Source organism: Rutidosis leptorrhynchoides, chromosome 10 (assembly GCF_046630445.1).
Source record: "Rutidosis leptorrhynchoides isolate AG116_Rl617_1_P2 chromosome 10, CSIRO_AGI_Rlap_v1, whole genome shotgun sequence".
Classification (NCBI taxonomy): Eukaryota; Viridiplantae; Streptophyta; class Magnoliopsida; order Asterales; family Asteraceae; genus Rutidosis; species Rutidosis leptorrhynchoides.
Genome location: NC_092342.1, coordinates 246,657,856 through 246,673,436, shown reverse-complemented (window position 1 = coordinate 246,673,436; position 15,581 = coordinate 246,657,856). Strand labels below are relative to the sequence as shown.

The 15,581-nt window shown below is 34.3% G+C and overlaps 1 protein-coding gene across 1 annotated transcript; it reads left to right on the top strand.

Moving 5' to 3' along the window:
- Positions 1 to 3,303: 3,303 nt before the first annotated feature.
- LOC139870933 (uncharacterized) lies at positions 3,304 to 15,138 on the top strand. Its single transcript, XM_071858692.1, has 36 exons — positions 3,304 to 3,344; positions 3,581 to 3,718; positions 4,172 to 4,253; positions 4,568 to 4,646; positions 4,721 to 4,761; positions 4,847 to 5,041; positions 5,265 to 5,340; positions 5,627 to 5,707; positions 5,778 to 5,858; positions 6,011 to 6,087; positions 6,211 to 6,265; positions 6,350 to 6,398; positions 6,567 to 6,704; positions 7,017 to 7,098; positions 7,202 to 7,280; positions 7,691 to 7,737; positions 8,358 to 8,566; positions 9,358 to 9,445; positions 9,557 to 9,676; positions 10,402 to 10,520; positions 10,608 to 10,680; positions 10,765 to 10,884; positions 11,607 to 11,675; positions 11,779 to 11,949; positions 12,053 to 12,100; positions 12,172 to 12,313; positions 12,398 to 12,495; positions 12,604 to 12,748; positions 12,840 to 12,928; positions 13,031 to 13,141; positions 13,505 to 13,579; positions 13,774 to 13,839; positions 13,950 to 14,138; positions 14,241 to 14,351; positions 14,458 to 14,538; positions 14,694 to 15,138. The coding sequence occupies exons 1-36, from the start codon at positions 3,304 to 3,306 to the stop codon at positions 14,874 to 14,876; spliced, it is 3,648 nt and encodes a 1,215-aa protein (XP_071714793.1). The 3' UTR covers positions 14,877 to 15,138.
- Positions 15,139 to 15,581: the final 443 nt, after the last annotated feature.

Below are 15,581 nucleotides of genomic sequence, written 5' to 3'. Positions count from 1 at the left end.
TTGACTAAAAGTCAAACTTGGTCAAAGTCAACGAAAAAGTCAATGGGGTCGGGTCGGGTCCCGAACTATTTTCATGAGCTTAGAAATCATATATGAGCATGTTGTCCAAGATTCATGTTGATCGGGGGTGTGTAGCATAGCAAACATTATTCAAAAATCGACAAAGTTGGATAGACCACTTTGGCGCGCCACGCGGGTATATGGCGCGCCGCGCCATTACCTGTGCAGAGAATTCTGGCAGTTTTCACACTCAAGCACGAATCCAACTTCAAATACCCATAAATCCTAAACCGTAAACATCCAAAACAAGTATCTTATATCGTTGGAAAGGTATTTTGACAAGGAATACAACTAACTACTTTTCACCAAGCAAAAACATCAATTACAATAACCGAAAACTCGTCAATTGATCAATAAAGGTTTATTTTCAAAGTTCAAGTTCATCAAATGCATTTTAAGTTTCGGGAATCCAATTCACACATATGATATGCCGTTTTGAAGGTAATGAAACGTGCATTACAACTAAACACTTACAAATAACATTTCATGGCATTCAAGCATCAAAAAGTTCGTTTTAAGTCTATCAAACCCTAACCAAAATCCACAAAAATCAATATTCATATTTTTGAAGTTTTCTTAGTCAACCTATGCATCAAAACGAAGCTAGTGATACTAGTAACACAATTAAAACATGAACTTTAACAATTTAACAACATTAACTCATCTAAAATTAAAGATTAAGCACACCCATTTTCAAGTTCATGCTAGTTACTTCAAAACAACAAATCGAGCAAATAAATCATATTTTCATGTTATACACGAGCCATAGACACTAACTAACACCATTTCAAGTCAAAAACACGAATTTAGAGAAATCTAGAGTTTTTAGAAACTTTACCCCAAGCTATGAAATTGGTACCAAATCGAAGAGGATGAAGAGAGGATCACGAAAAAGTAATTTGTTTTGATGTTTGCTTCTCCAATCGGATTTAGATGATGAATTTGTGAGGATGGGTGTTTGAGTTCATGAAAGGGAAGTAGAGAGAAAAGAGGGAGAAGGTGGGAGGTGAAAATGAATGGATGGATAAGGTGGGTTGACTAGTTGACCTAGTCAACTAGTTTGCCCACTTGGCAACCTCGGTCCCTCAAGTTTCAAAGCGGGTGCGGGAATTAACCAAACGAATATTTTAAAAACGCTCGAGTAAACGAGTGATGTTATAATTAAATAACGGGAAAAATTAAGAACGTTGGTCAACGGAAACTACGAATTTAAATAACGAAAGATTTTATTTAAAAAAAAAAGATAGTGTTAAAAATAAATTTAACGGAAAAACGCGGGATGTTACAAAGAGAGTGTCTTTGATAGAGTCCTATGCTTTGTTTGTGCGAAGGCTCATGGCTGACAATTCTGGAAGATGATCGTCTTCATAGTATAAGACGTCGGTGTGTTCGAAGGGTACATTCTGCTTCAAGAAAGCCAACAAAGTTTCCAACTCAACGTCACGAATGTCGATCTCTGCAAACCTAACTTTCTTACTAGTTTTGTAATCGTACACCTTGAATTCGCTATCGAATTGAGCTCCGTAATAAATTACGAATGAGGCAATCATGGGAGAGGCAGTCAACATTTTTGATTTGAGTATGTGTTTTGTTTTGAGAGAGAAATAATGAAGTGTGTGTTAATGAGGTAAAAGTGATTGTTTATATAGAGAGGAGGGGGAGGGGGACTAGCCGTTTTTTCAAAAAAAAAAAAAAACGGTTCATTTTGTAGCCGTTGTGGTTTTAAATATTTCTAAAATTTAAATATAAAAATATTAAAATAAACACAAAAAATGAAAATAAAAATGCCACATCAGTATTCCACTAAAACTCACTCCAAAAATCTACACCACCACTACCTCATACAAAAAACCCACTCATCCTACTCATCAAAAAAGTGCAAAAAACAACCCACTCCACCAACCCACGCCCCTCACCGCTACGAGTGATTTTATAAGGGTGTGGAGACCTTTCCTAGCATGACGCATTTTGGGACCACAATTGCAGCAGATCCCATGAGAACTCTGCAGTTAAGCGTGCTCATGCGAGGGCACTACCAGCATGGGTGACCTCCTGAGAAAGTGTTCGTCGTCTTTGGTCGCCAAGAAAAATATGTGCGCCTACGGGCAAAGCGGACAATATCATGCTACGGGGAACGTGTTACTTGGGATGTTACATAATAATAGCGTAGACTTTTAAAAAAATTTAATTTTGTTTGAAAAAAAATTACGTCTTGTGGTCTTTAAAAATGTTCGACTTCACTAAATTTCAAGTCATATTTTTCACTTGTAGTTTATTTCTTAATTATGAAGTACTTTATTATTATTACTTTTTACTTTTTTTATTATTATTATTATTATTATTATTATTATTATTATTATTATTATTATTATTATTATTATTATTATTATTATTATATTATTATTATTATTATTATTAATTATTATTATTATTACTTATTTAATATTATAATAATTTTTATTAATACTATTTATTAAATTGTTAATTATTATTATGTGCTACCAGTGACTACGGATCTTAGATCCGTCAGTGCATGTAATTCTTTAGATAAAGATTAAGATATAAAAGTGTAAGGTTTGAGAGATGAAGAATATTAAATATTAAATATTGATACTAATTCTTAATAATGATCAAATAAATAAAAAACTAATTATCTCAAAAAACTTTTTTCACCCAAAGTCAAACTATCGTAGGTTAAGGCTGGTTTTAACCCAACGTCACTTTTGCTCCGTCATCTCACATGACAGCTTGTTTGACGCCCTTGACGTCCGGGGCGTCAGTCAGAAATTTCAAGGAAGTGTCAAATTTGTTTCAGCCAATCCAATTTTGCCACATATATTTATATATTATTAATTAATAAATTTTATACCTAACTATCAATAATATTTTACCACATCACCCACCATAAATTTAACCCTCAAATTTGACCTTCCCCTTTAAATAACTTTACTACTTGACTTTACCACATTAACAAAAAGTACAACACTTGTCTTTGACATCACCGTCATGAATAGTCTAATATGTCACAAGTAATTCATGTGAGCAGAAACCAATCACGTGCTTTTAGATGTAGTAGGGCCTTGCCAGTTTGCCACTAAAAAATTTGCAATTTGCAATTTGCAGCGTATGCATACAAAAACAACTTCAGCACTGATCACAAGTTACTGTAAAGCTTTTTGTTTCTACTCGATTTCAACTCTAACCTAAATAAACACTTAACAACCGTTTGATTATTCTCTCAAAATGGATCCCGTCGCACAAATCACCAGTTCCGATCAATCCAGGTAGTTTAATCTTCTATTGTTGATTTCAGTTTAATGAAACCCTAGTTTTTGTTTTTACCTTCTAATCAGTCACGAGTTCACAACATGATTGTAAAAATACAATTGACTTGAATTTAAGTTTGATGATAAATATTGAAAAAATGTTAGAATGTACTAGTTTGGAAGCAGTCAAAATTAACAAGTGAATTGGTTCAGTTACTGTATGGTGTGTGTGACATTTAATTGATCTGTTTCAGCAAATACAAGATGGTAGTTGATTTGCTAAAAGGTATCCATTTTGTGTCTTCTATGGAGGCTATTTCTCTTGGTGTTCAAGCTGGTATACATCCTTGGATAATATACGATATTATATCAAATGCTGCTGGAAACTCATGGTATACATACATTCACTAAATGTTACAATGTCACGCCAATTCTGTATGATACATTTACCTGTCAGTATGATACGTTGCTAATGACTAATGACAGAAAAAGATGGTTCCATTGTTTCATTACCATCCTTGTAATTGATTTCGTATATTGTTTACCCGTTTCTGAAATAAACTAATTTTATTTTTGGAGTGACGTGTACACTTGTGTGATAGGTGATGGCCAGTTGAGCTGTCCCGAATGTCTGCTCTCATTTCTTTTGGTTCTAGGAATCCTATATCTCATATTCACCCAAACACTGATTTTAGTTATAATTATATATGGCATCTTAGAAATATTTGCTGTTGCATTTACCGTTATTGGTTTTTTTTTTTTTTAACCCTTTTCTTGAAAACCAGATAAGCGTACTGCTGCATAATAAATCCTGCTGGCTCACTTCTTCCTTTTTAAATATGCAGGGTTTTCAAAAATTACATCCCGTATCTATTACAGGGGAAGCAAATCGAGGATAACTTCCTAAATGCTTTAGCTCAAAGTTTGGTAAGCTTCCTAGGGAATTTTAGGTTACACATAACTGTATTTAATGGGACACTGATATATGATAGTACATTTACTTATCTTTTTTCTTTTCTTTTCATAAATGTGAAAATTGTATCAATTTTTTCTCGTGAAGGTGATAATCACATCAATTTATTGATGCATTTTGTGGATTGTATGAGTCATTGTTTATAGCTCTTTTCTAGCTTTTTTACATTGTCTTTTTACGTTAACTCCACTCTATATATATAGGGGGTGGCTCTTCGCCTTTTCTCTACATATAGTTTTTATCTCCAAATAATGTTGTGTGACTACAGGGGACTGTTTTGGACACGGCCAAGTCACTTATATTTCCTCTTCCACTTCTGGCTGCTGCTCATCAACAAGTTCTAGCAGGTACGTTCAACATGTTACAGATGTTCAAGGTTAATAAATAGTCAGTGATAATTTTTTTTGTACATATCAAACAGGATGTAGACATGCAGATGCACATGATCTTGATGGTGTGAAGGTTAAGATTTTACTGTCATCTATCTGCCTTCACAAATGAAATTAGCACCTCATACGTGTCAGTATTCATCAATAATCTTGTGCAGGTTTGGGAAAGAGTATTCGGGGTGAATATTATGGATGCGGCAAATGCAGAAACTTATAAACCCGAACTCTTGGCAAGTCAAGTTACTGCAAAATCAAAACGACCAAATAAAGTTGGTTTTATTGGTTTAGGAGCAATGGGATTCGGCATGGCAACTCATCTTCTGAAATCCAATTTCTGTGTCCGCGGATTTGATGTAACATTTCTGTTCCATCCTTTGTTGTTCTATCTAATTTGTCATATTTGTAAGAATGTAATTGATAAAATATTAAGAAAACACATTGTAATGATGATCCATAATCTCTTCATGATATTTTATGATGGGCTGAAGTGCTGCTATTATAATAGAACTACATACAAGATAGTATGACATACATGAAGCTCAAGAATCTTACTTATATGTTGTTTATCAATGATAGGTGTATAAACCAACTCTGTCGAGGTTTGAAAACGCCTCTGGCCTGATCGGTAACTCTCCTGCAGAAGTGTCAGCAGGTGACATAAGACATTTAGATTTTGAATCTTTTGTTTATTACTTTATTGGTCTTTTTCAATTTAGTTAATAATAATCATAAGGAAATTTTTTCATCTTGAAGTAAAAATGACTGTAGTTTGTCACATACTTCCGTTTACTTGTGGTTGGTGCAGTGAAATGGTTGTCTGTTAGTGAGGAGTAAACTGAACTTCCATGGTTTTTGAATGATTATGTTGAATTGATACAGCCTAGTAGACAGTAGTAAAGTATAACATTTTATGTTTATTTTTTTTTTTTTAATTTCAGATGTAGATGTTCTCATTGTCATGGTAACGAATGAAGTTCAAGCTGAAAGTGTTCTATATGGTGTCGATGGAGCTGTGTCAGGTACTTTTAAATATACCGCACAGTTAAATGAGCTGAACTGAGTACTGACCTTGTTTCATGTTTTCTACAGTTCTTCCACCTGGAGCATCTATTATCCTTTCATCTACAGTTTCTCCTGCTTTTATTAGTCGGCTTGAGTTGCGTTTAAAAGGTAGGTCCATACATTTGGGGTTCCATCTTTTTTTCTATTGTTTTGCATAATTGGGTATGTATGATGTCACAAAGGTTGTTAATTTGAAAATCTTTTCATGATTTTGAACTTTGTCTTTGTGTGTACAATGATTTTACTGCTGTAAATTGTAGATGAGAATAAGGGTTTGAAATTGATTGATGCCCCTGTATCTGGTGGTGTCAAAAGGGCTTCTGAAGGAACACTTACGGTGCGTAAGCTGATCCATTTGGTGGATGCATCCAACATATGGAAATATGTCATCATCATTAACTGGTTTGTAAGTTTTAATTCTTTTGAGTAACATTTTCCGTGATGCACATACGTTGTCCAGATTATGGCGTCAGGTACAGATGAAGCTCTTGAACATGCTGGTTCAGTTCTTTCAGGTAATGAGTACTTTTTCTTTCTCAATTTAGTTACAACTGTTATCACTAATTTAAAAACTTTTGTATGCATTTTTACATCAATAGCTTTAAGTGAGAAGCTATATGTGATAAAAGGGGGTTGTGGAGCTGGAAGGTACTTATTGGAAGACTTTTTACATTGTCTTGTGTGTCTTTAATTCTGTTATGATATATATACATATGTATCCATGAGATTATATACATATAAATCCATAGTTCATAGTACATTTAATGCAATCACCATGAAAGGGAATGTTATAACACTTTTTGTCTTATTTTGTAGTGGTGTGAAGATGGTTAATCAACTGTTAGCTGGAGTTCACATAGCCTCAGCAGCTGAAGCAATGGCCTTTGGAGCTCGTTTGGGTTTAGATACAAAAATCTTGTTTAATTACATTAAAGATAGTGAAGGAACCTCTTGGTGTGACCATTAATCTTGCTTTATTCGTTATTATTTGTTACTGAATGCATCATTTTTTTAGCTTAAGTTAGTAGATCACGGGCATTCAGTTAGTATACATGTAATCACCCCTTAATGTGTGACCCTATAGTACATGGGGTGATAGGAAGGTAAGTACTATGGACTAACCAACTACAAAATGCATTGCATTAATAACATATATGTAGCTTCATCAATATACGTTCAACTATTGATAAAGCAGACTAATTTATATTTAAACCTCATTACACAAACGGTCTCTCATTTGTAAATCTTTTGTTTCCATTGTTGCAGGATGTTCGAGAATCGTGGTCCGCACATGGTGGACAATGATTATACACCCTTATCTGCACTTGATATCTTTGTGAAGGATTTGGTCTGACTAATATTCATCTATGCGGTTCCTTTTTCTCTCAAAATAGACCATACTATTTATTTTCCTATCAATTCTCATTTATTTTTCTACACTTTTTTGTCAGGGTATTGTGGCTCGTGAATGCGCATCTCGTAGAGTTCCCCTTCACATTTCTACTGTTGCACTCCAGTTGTTCTTGTCAGGTTGAATGAGCAATTATCATTGATACTCTTTATAAAATGCTTTTATAATTTATGTCTAAATTAATATAAGGAATAATTTAAAGCCTTTGAAAATGTCTCATTGATACTCTATGATAACTCGGAACAGAGAATAATAATAACAAGTTGAATGGGAAAGTTTATTTAATATCTTAAAGCCTTTTAAAATGTCTCATTTCTATGTCCGCTAGATTTCAGTATTCAATGTATATTTGGTGACGTGAATAGCGTTTGGGAGCTGATTTTGTTACATCAGTTTGTTATATCTCTAGTTATTCATCTATTGAATACTGCTATTTTGTAGCTTATAAGATGGAAATGATGGAAAAAGATAGACTTTTTTTTTTCAAATAAAACTTGAAAGTTCATATAACCAAACCTTCCATTTTCAGGTTCTGCTTCTGGGTGGGGACGCTTAGATGATTCAGCTGTTGTGAAGGTAAGTTACTTTAGGCATATATTTGAGAGCTATACATATGCGTGCAAATATCAATTATGGAATGTATTGGATCTGATTATCATAATCCGAAACAAATTCAATTGTGTTCTAATCAGGGACGGAGTTTGAATACTAAATTTGAGGGGGCCGAAGTCATTTAAAATAATTTTTTGTGAAATAAACTTAGCCGAACGAAAGTATATGCTCCGTCCATGGTTCTATAAAAGAAATAAACCAAATCTTTTATCTATTCATGTATAGATGACTCACATTTGAAACTATATTTTGACTACTAAGTGATATGAAAGCAGACAAAGAGATGGGATAATAAATTTTTCAATTTTAAAACTACAACTACATACGTTCAATAAGTTATAAGAGCCAATAAAAAAAATTACAACATTTCATCTTTAAATGCTAAGAATTTACTAATAAGTCCAAAACTTTATGGGGTGGCCAAGGCCACCCCCTGCCCTATATAAGCTCCGTCCATGGTTCTAATGTCGTCTGAAAAAAAAATTTAGACAATTGTGTACCATCTTTAACAAGTTATTTCAGTGGGTAATGAATAACTGGTAGTATGTTGATGAACATATATATACTTCCATTATTTTGAACAGGTCTATGAGACACTAACTGGTGTCAATGTTGAAGGAAAAGTTTCTGTCGTTAATAAAAAAACTTTGTTGGAATCCCTTCTTTCTGAATGGGCACTGGATCCACTAGATGACATACGCAAACTGGATAATAATTTAAAGACTTTGGTTGTTTTGGATGATGATCCAACTGGGACTCAAACGGTTCACGATGTTGATGTATTGACAGAATGGTAAGTATTGACCACCTCATTTTTTAATCTTCAACTAGAGGTGACAATTTTAATCCAGTTACAGGTAAACTGGTTGAGTTGGGCTAAATTTTTTTAATTTTCATACATCAACTGGCAAACATAAAGATTAAAATGGCTCAAATGGTTGAGAGTCATCTAGCATGTATTCATATGCATGAAATTGTATTAATACAACAACAACAACAACAATGCCCAATCCCACGAATGTAGGGTATGGGGGAGGTGGAGTGTAGACAATCATTCCTCGAACCCTAGATTAGAAGGAAGTCACTACTCCACCGGTGGGTATAGAACCCGTGACTAGATAAGATCGTCCCTCCCTCTACTCGAGAGCCAAGAGATTGCTTCCTAAAGGACCTCCGGCCAGAAATGCTCCTCAAAACGAAATAGTGCGGGCATTGTATTAATAAACTTAGTTATTGTTGTAGTAATGTTGATATTTGTTTGTAGCCATCTAGCATGTATTCATATGCATGAAATCTCCAACAATCATTGTATTGTACATATTTACATATATTCCTTGTTCTTTCTATCATCAAGTACATAATATTTGGCAAGTCCAATACGACACAATTCTAAATAACCCGCCTACTTATCACCTTTAGTAAAAATCTTCTCTAATTGTTAAAAATGTTCGTGTGAAGAGTTATGATGCCTGACATTAATAGCCATCAGTAGTTTTTATGTAAAACTACATGGCAGCTCAAGGCTTAAACACTGCAATTGATTCAGAAGATAATCAGGCAGCTGATTTTCATTATCTTTTTCAGGAATGTCGAATCACTCGTTGAACAGTTAAAAAGTAGACCTAAATGCTTTTTCATATTGACAAACTCTCGGGCCTTGAGCTCTGATAAGGTGAGCGAACATCTATCAAACATTCACATTTAGCTTTGATTATGAGTTTGCATTTCTTGATATGTTCTTTGTTCATGATTCTTTAATTAGTTAATATTCTTTTTCGTGCAGGCAAGTGCACTGATAACAGAGATTTGCCAAAACCTTAGTACTGCAGCCAAATCAGTGGGAAACAATGACTACACAGTCGTATTACGTGGTGATTCGACATTAAGAGGTCATTTTCCTGAGGTGAGGATGTACACTTTCATGAAAATATTCTTTTGACCTGTTACCCAAAAGATAGACAAGAAATCGTGGCCAAACAGAATTTAACGACAAAAGATAGACAAGAAATAGCCTACGGCTTCTTTTCTTTTATTCTACCAAAATATAATAATATCAAAAACTAAAAACTGAATAAACTCGATCTATAGTTTGCTATTTATATAGCTACTGACGGATAAGAACAAACAAATAGAAAACTAAACAATAATAATATTAAATATAAACTTAGGATAAGTTTTAGATAAGCATGTAGACTTCAAGTTCTTATCCAACTTCAAATGGCAGCTTGTTTTCTTTCACCTTACGTACACCTTTGCCACTTCATGATTTGCTAAATCAAATTTTAATTAACACGGCAACATTGTCTTCCCTAGCCCGACAAGCGCAACCCACAAAACTAATAGAAGTAGGCCCACCTGGATCATACGGATATGCATCACCCAACCCAACCCATTTACCACCTTTAACATCATGTTAACCTTTTCTACAAATATACAGCACTTGCTAATATAGTTTAGTATTTCATCTCTAGATTTTCATATTACTTTCTTTTACATTACGAACAACCTACTTTTCCCCCTTTAGCTACCATTACAGGTTAAAAATGATACTCATCCTTTGTAGTATAGTGATAAACACTCTTATTTGTTTTGGACCTTTGTATCAACATCTCCATGTAATTCTTATAGGAACCTAACGCTGCTGTTTCGGTACTCGGGGAGATGGATGCTTGGGTCATTTGCCCCTTTTTCTTGCAAGGAGGTCGTTTCACCATCGAAGATGTGCATTACGTGGCTGATGCTGATCGGTACTATACTTTAAAATCTCTTTTGTGTAACCATACAATATAACTCAAGTGAAAGTTCTGATAATGTACAAGTCTTGCCCTATACAGGCTTATTCCTGCAGGAGAAACTGAGTTTGCTAAAGACGCTTCGTTTGGCTATAAATCTTCGAACCTGCGTGAGGTCTAGCTGCTTAAAACATATTAATACTAATAGTATTAATAATCAATTTTAATAATTTAATTATAAATTGTATTTGGATTTCAGTGGGTTGAGGAGAAAACCGGAGGACATATACCTGCTACCAGTGTTTCATCAGTCTCTATTCAATTGTTACGTAATGGAGGACCAACTGCTGTCTGTGAGCATCTTTGCAGTCTAAAGAAGGTATAGTGCACAAACTATAATACAATGGACCATTAAATGCCTGCACAAACTATAATACAATGGACCATTAAATGCCTACTAGATTACCTATGTTGCTACATTGGTGTCCACTTTACCTTTTAATCAAGACAAAATTACATGAGGGGTCCCTGTGGTTTACTCTAGATCTCATGCGGGGTCCCAGAACTTTAATTTTTTATGTGCGGGGTCCACATACTTTGCACTTATTTCACGAGGGGTCCGTGTAGCTTACGGATACAATCTAACGGGTGTGAAGTATGGGGACTCTGCAAGTTACTCACAGGATCCCTCGCGAAACGAGTGTAAAGTACGAGGACCCCGCGTGTCAAAAAATAGTTTAGTGACTCAGCATGAAATTTGGAGTAAACCATAGGGACCCGTCATGTAATATTGTCTTTTATTGAAGTTTATTAAGCATTTACCTCAGCATAATTGTTTCGGTATGGTATTACAATGTATTAACTCTCTGATCCAAATAAACTAAGTACATGGTCAAAAGATGAAAACTAGTTATGGGTCTATTTATATTTTCTTTTATATGTTCACTGGGTAGTTAATTTACATACATACTTCACTTGTGCATGTGATGACTGTATTCCTTATACTTCTGAAAAGAAACTTATGTCGGATTTTTAATCTAGTTTTGTCATGAATTTTGAATGGGAAATACTGAATTGTGATCTTTCGACTGGTTGAAACAGGGTTCCACATGTATTGTTAATGCAGCTAGTGATAGAGATATGGCTGTCTTTGCAGCTGGTATGATTCAGGTACATGAAAGTTCATCACGTTCTCTTTTTTTAATTGTTATAGCTTTCCCTAAGATCTGTTAATTACTTGAAAAGTTATCTATTGTTTGTGCTTCACTGGCAGGCAGAATCGAAAGGAAAACGTTTTCTATGTCGCACTGCTGCTAGTTTTGTTTCTGCCCGGATTGGAATTATTGCAAAAGATCCAATCTTACCTAATGATCTTGGAATCACTAAAGGAAAGAGTGGTGGACTTATTGTTGTGGGTTCATATGTCCCAAAGACCACCAAACAGGTTAAGTTTCTTAGACTAAACTAATGTTCGTTCTTCATATAAGCTTTTAGATTTTATAAGACATATCGATACATTATCTATTGTTGTTACGTGTAATACACAGGTTGAAGAGCTGAAGTTACATTGTGATGATATTCTGAGAAGCATTGAGGTAACTGAGAGACCTTATTTTACATTATATGTAGAAAGATCTTCATTTAGTGTGTTCATGTACTTGTATAGGTTTCTGTTGAGAAACTTGCGATGATGTCAGCAGAAGAGAGAGAAAAGGAAATCAGTCATGCAGCTGAGCTGGCAGATGTATACCTCAAGACTGGTAAAGACACTCTTGTGATGTCCAGTAGGGAACTAATCACCGGGAAAAGTGAGTATCATAAAGCTAATGTTATTTTGTTATCTACAATCATAACATTTTAAGAGCAATGACTGACTAAGATTAATGAAACAGCTCCTTCTGAGAGTTTGGATATCAACTTTAAGGTGAGCTCTGGGCTGGTGGAAATAGTTAGGAGGATAAAGACAAGTCCACGCTACATTCTTGCAAAGGTATATGAAGATAAACACTCTAGTTCACAATAACAACAAAAGCTTTAGAAGCAAAACGTGCCATATTTGTGGACTGATTATTAGAAATTTACTTGCAATATCTGTTAGGGTGGAATTACCTCATCAGATATTGCTACAAAAGCTTTAGAAGCAAAACGTGCCAGAATAGTTGGTCAAGCATTGGCCGGTGTTCCTCTGTGGCAGCTGGGCCCAGAAAGTAGGCATCCCGGAGTTCCATACATCGTTTTTCCAGGTATGCTAAATTCTAAACAATCTTCTTTTCATTAAGTTTATTATTAGAATATTCACCCGAATATCACACATTGAAAAAACATGTTACTTAGGAAACGTTGGTGACAGTAAGGCTCTAGCTGAAGTGGTCAAATGTTGGGCTCGTCCTGTCAGACCTACATCGACCAAGGAGCTTCTTGCAGTAAGACCATTTACAAAAGCATCATAATTATGTTTGTTTTTTTTTTTTTGTTTCTTAATTTTGGCTAATATATTTTTTTGTATTCTGTAATGTAATGTACAGGATGCAGAAAAAGGAGGGTATGCTGTTGGGGCATTCAATGTGTATAATCTTGAAGGGGTTGAAGCCGTTGTTGCTGCAGCTGAAGAGCAAAAGAGTCCTGCTATTTTGCAGGTTCTGCATCATCTTTCTAGAAACTTCATATTAACTTTATAGTTTTGGGATTATAGGATTCTTTTTTATTTCTATTCATTTGGGGTGTATATTGTTGACTCATCAATTACATAACAACAACATACCTATCCCATCGAAGGTGGGTATGGAAGAGGTAATGTGTAGATAGTCATACCTCTACCCTAGCGTATAGAGACTTGACTCATCAATTAGCAGACTTCAAATCCTAAGAATTACATTCTAATTAACAACCTCTCGTTGTACATTTTTATTGAAATCCATCAAACAGTAAATATTTTTTCAGATTTATATGTTCTTTTATTAGTATTGTATAATGTATAATATGACACTGTTTATGTACAGATCCATCCTGGTGCATTTAAACAAGGAGGGGCACCATTGGTGGCATGCTGCATCGCTGCTTCTGAGCAGGCAACTGTAAGTGTAATCAATGAAGGCCCTTTCTATTCGACTATTTCAGTGGGAAAGGGCAGGAAATTAGTTTAATAATATATAATATATAATATATAATATATATATATATATATATATATATATATATATATATATATATATATATATATATATATATATATATAATATATATAAAAAAAGAGTCTTATTATGTGCAGGTACCTATTACTGTGCATTTTGATCATGGTTGTTCAAAGCAAGACCTATTGGAAGTTCTTGAGTTGGTAATTTAGCTTAAAATTGTTTTTTTTTTATTTTTGAAACAGGGGAATTGTTTATTCAGTTCAGCCCCTAAACTGTATATCAATTTAATATTTTTTAAATACATACGCAGAAAATAGATTCTGTCATGGTAGACGGTTCACACCTACCCTTCAAGGAGAATATCTCATACACAAAGTATATTTCATCCTTGGCACACGCAAAGGATATGATGGTTGAAGCTGAATTAGGCAGATTATCTGGAACAGAAGATGATTTAACTGTACAAGACTATGAGGCAAAATTAACTGATGTAAACCAGGTACTTCTGTCTTTAGTAATTTCGTCTTGTTGGTTCAATTTGGCATCTCATAATAAGAGCTTGTACCATAAATCTATAATTGTGGTCCATATGAATTTGTAGGCTCAAGAGTTCATTGATGAAACTGGTATCGATGTTCTGGCGGTGTGTATTGGTAATGTTCATGGACAGTACCCTGCAAGTGGGCCAAAGCTTCGTCTCGAGTTGCTTAAGGTAGAGTTGCATTCATATATACTCATTGCTTTGACTTAAATTACACAGCAAACAAGAAATTAGCACTTTGTTTATATTCTTAACTTTTGTTTTTGCCTTTGACCAGAGCCTATATGAATTGGCTTTAAAGAATGGAGTATATCTTGTGCTTCACGGAGCCTCTGGATTGCCTAAACAACTCATCCAGGTACATGTCCTTCATTTGCATCTGAAAGTTACATAATATGCAACAATATGTTAATAATAAGTTTGTACAAATCAACTACTTTAATTAGTTAATTTGCTTAGTCAAATAGAATATTAACATCTAGCATGATGCAATTTCATCATTATGATTTACAGGATTGCATAGAGCGAGGAGTTAGGAAGTTCAATGTAAACACGGAAGTACGTAAGGCTTACATGGACGCCCTAAAAAGCCCTCAAACCGACCTTGTTCATGTCATGTCAGCTGCTAAGGAAGCCATGAAAGCTGTTGTTACAGAGAAGATGCAATTGTTTGGGTCAGCAGGAAAAGCAACCTAAGCTTGTTTATGCTATTACCAAACCATTTGTTCTACACACATTATAACTTATAGTTTCTGATCCATTAATAATCTTTACATAACAGAATCTTTAATCTTTTAACATTTAACAAAGTATGGTATAATAAGAACCTGAAAATAAGGATTCAAATTTGAAGGTTGAACACTTACTAGAGACTTGAATCCAAGTGTGGTAGATGTGTGTGTGGCATTGTATGCTGACTAAAAAATTATATCATAGTTATGATTCTACTAGATTTAGTTACAATTTTTTTTTTTTTTTTTTTTTTTTTTTTTTTTTTTTTCACGAATACTAGTCACCTTGAGTCACTAATTTGTTCGGGATGAGGTAGATGGTTATATAAGTTGTTACTAGGCTACAAATAACTAAGAGCTTAATAGATTGTTTCTGTATGTGGTAGTTATAAAACCAGTTTTGGTTAGTAGCTATTTATTAAGCTGGTATTGTTATAGTCTATATGCACTGTCGTTAATCATGCATTGGGGGGTGGTTTGTAAAAAACTAAGAATTGTGAATCTTAAGAAATACACAAACCAACATTATTTATCGAAGTTTGGATTCCTTTCATAGCCCGCCACTATTGCAACCCGCGTACTAGTTTCTGCACGGTTAAATAACTAATTGTCTAATTAGTTAGTTATGTGACAGTTTATTAGTTTGCCGGGAAAATTAATATTAATATCC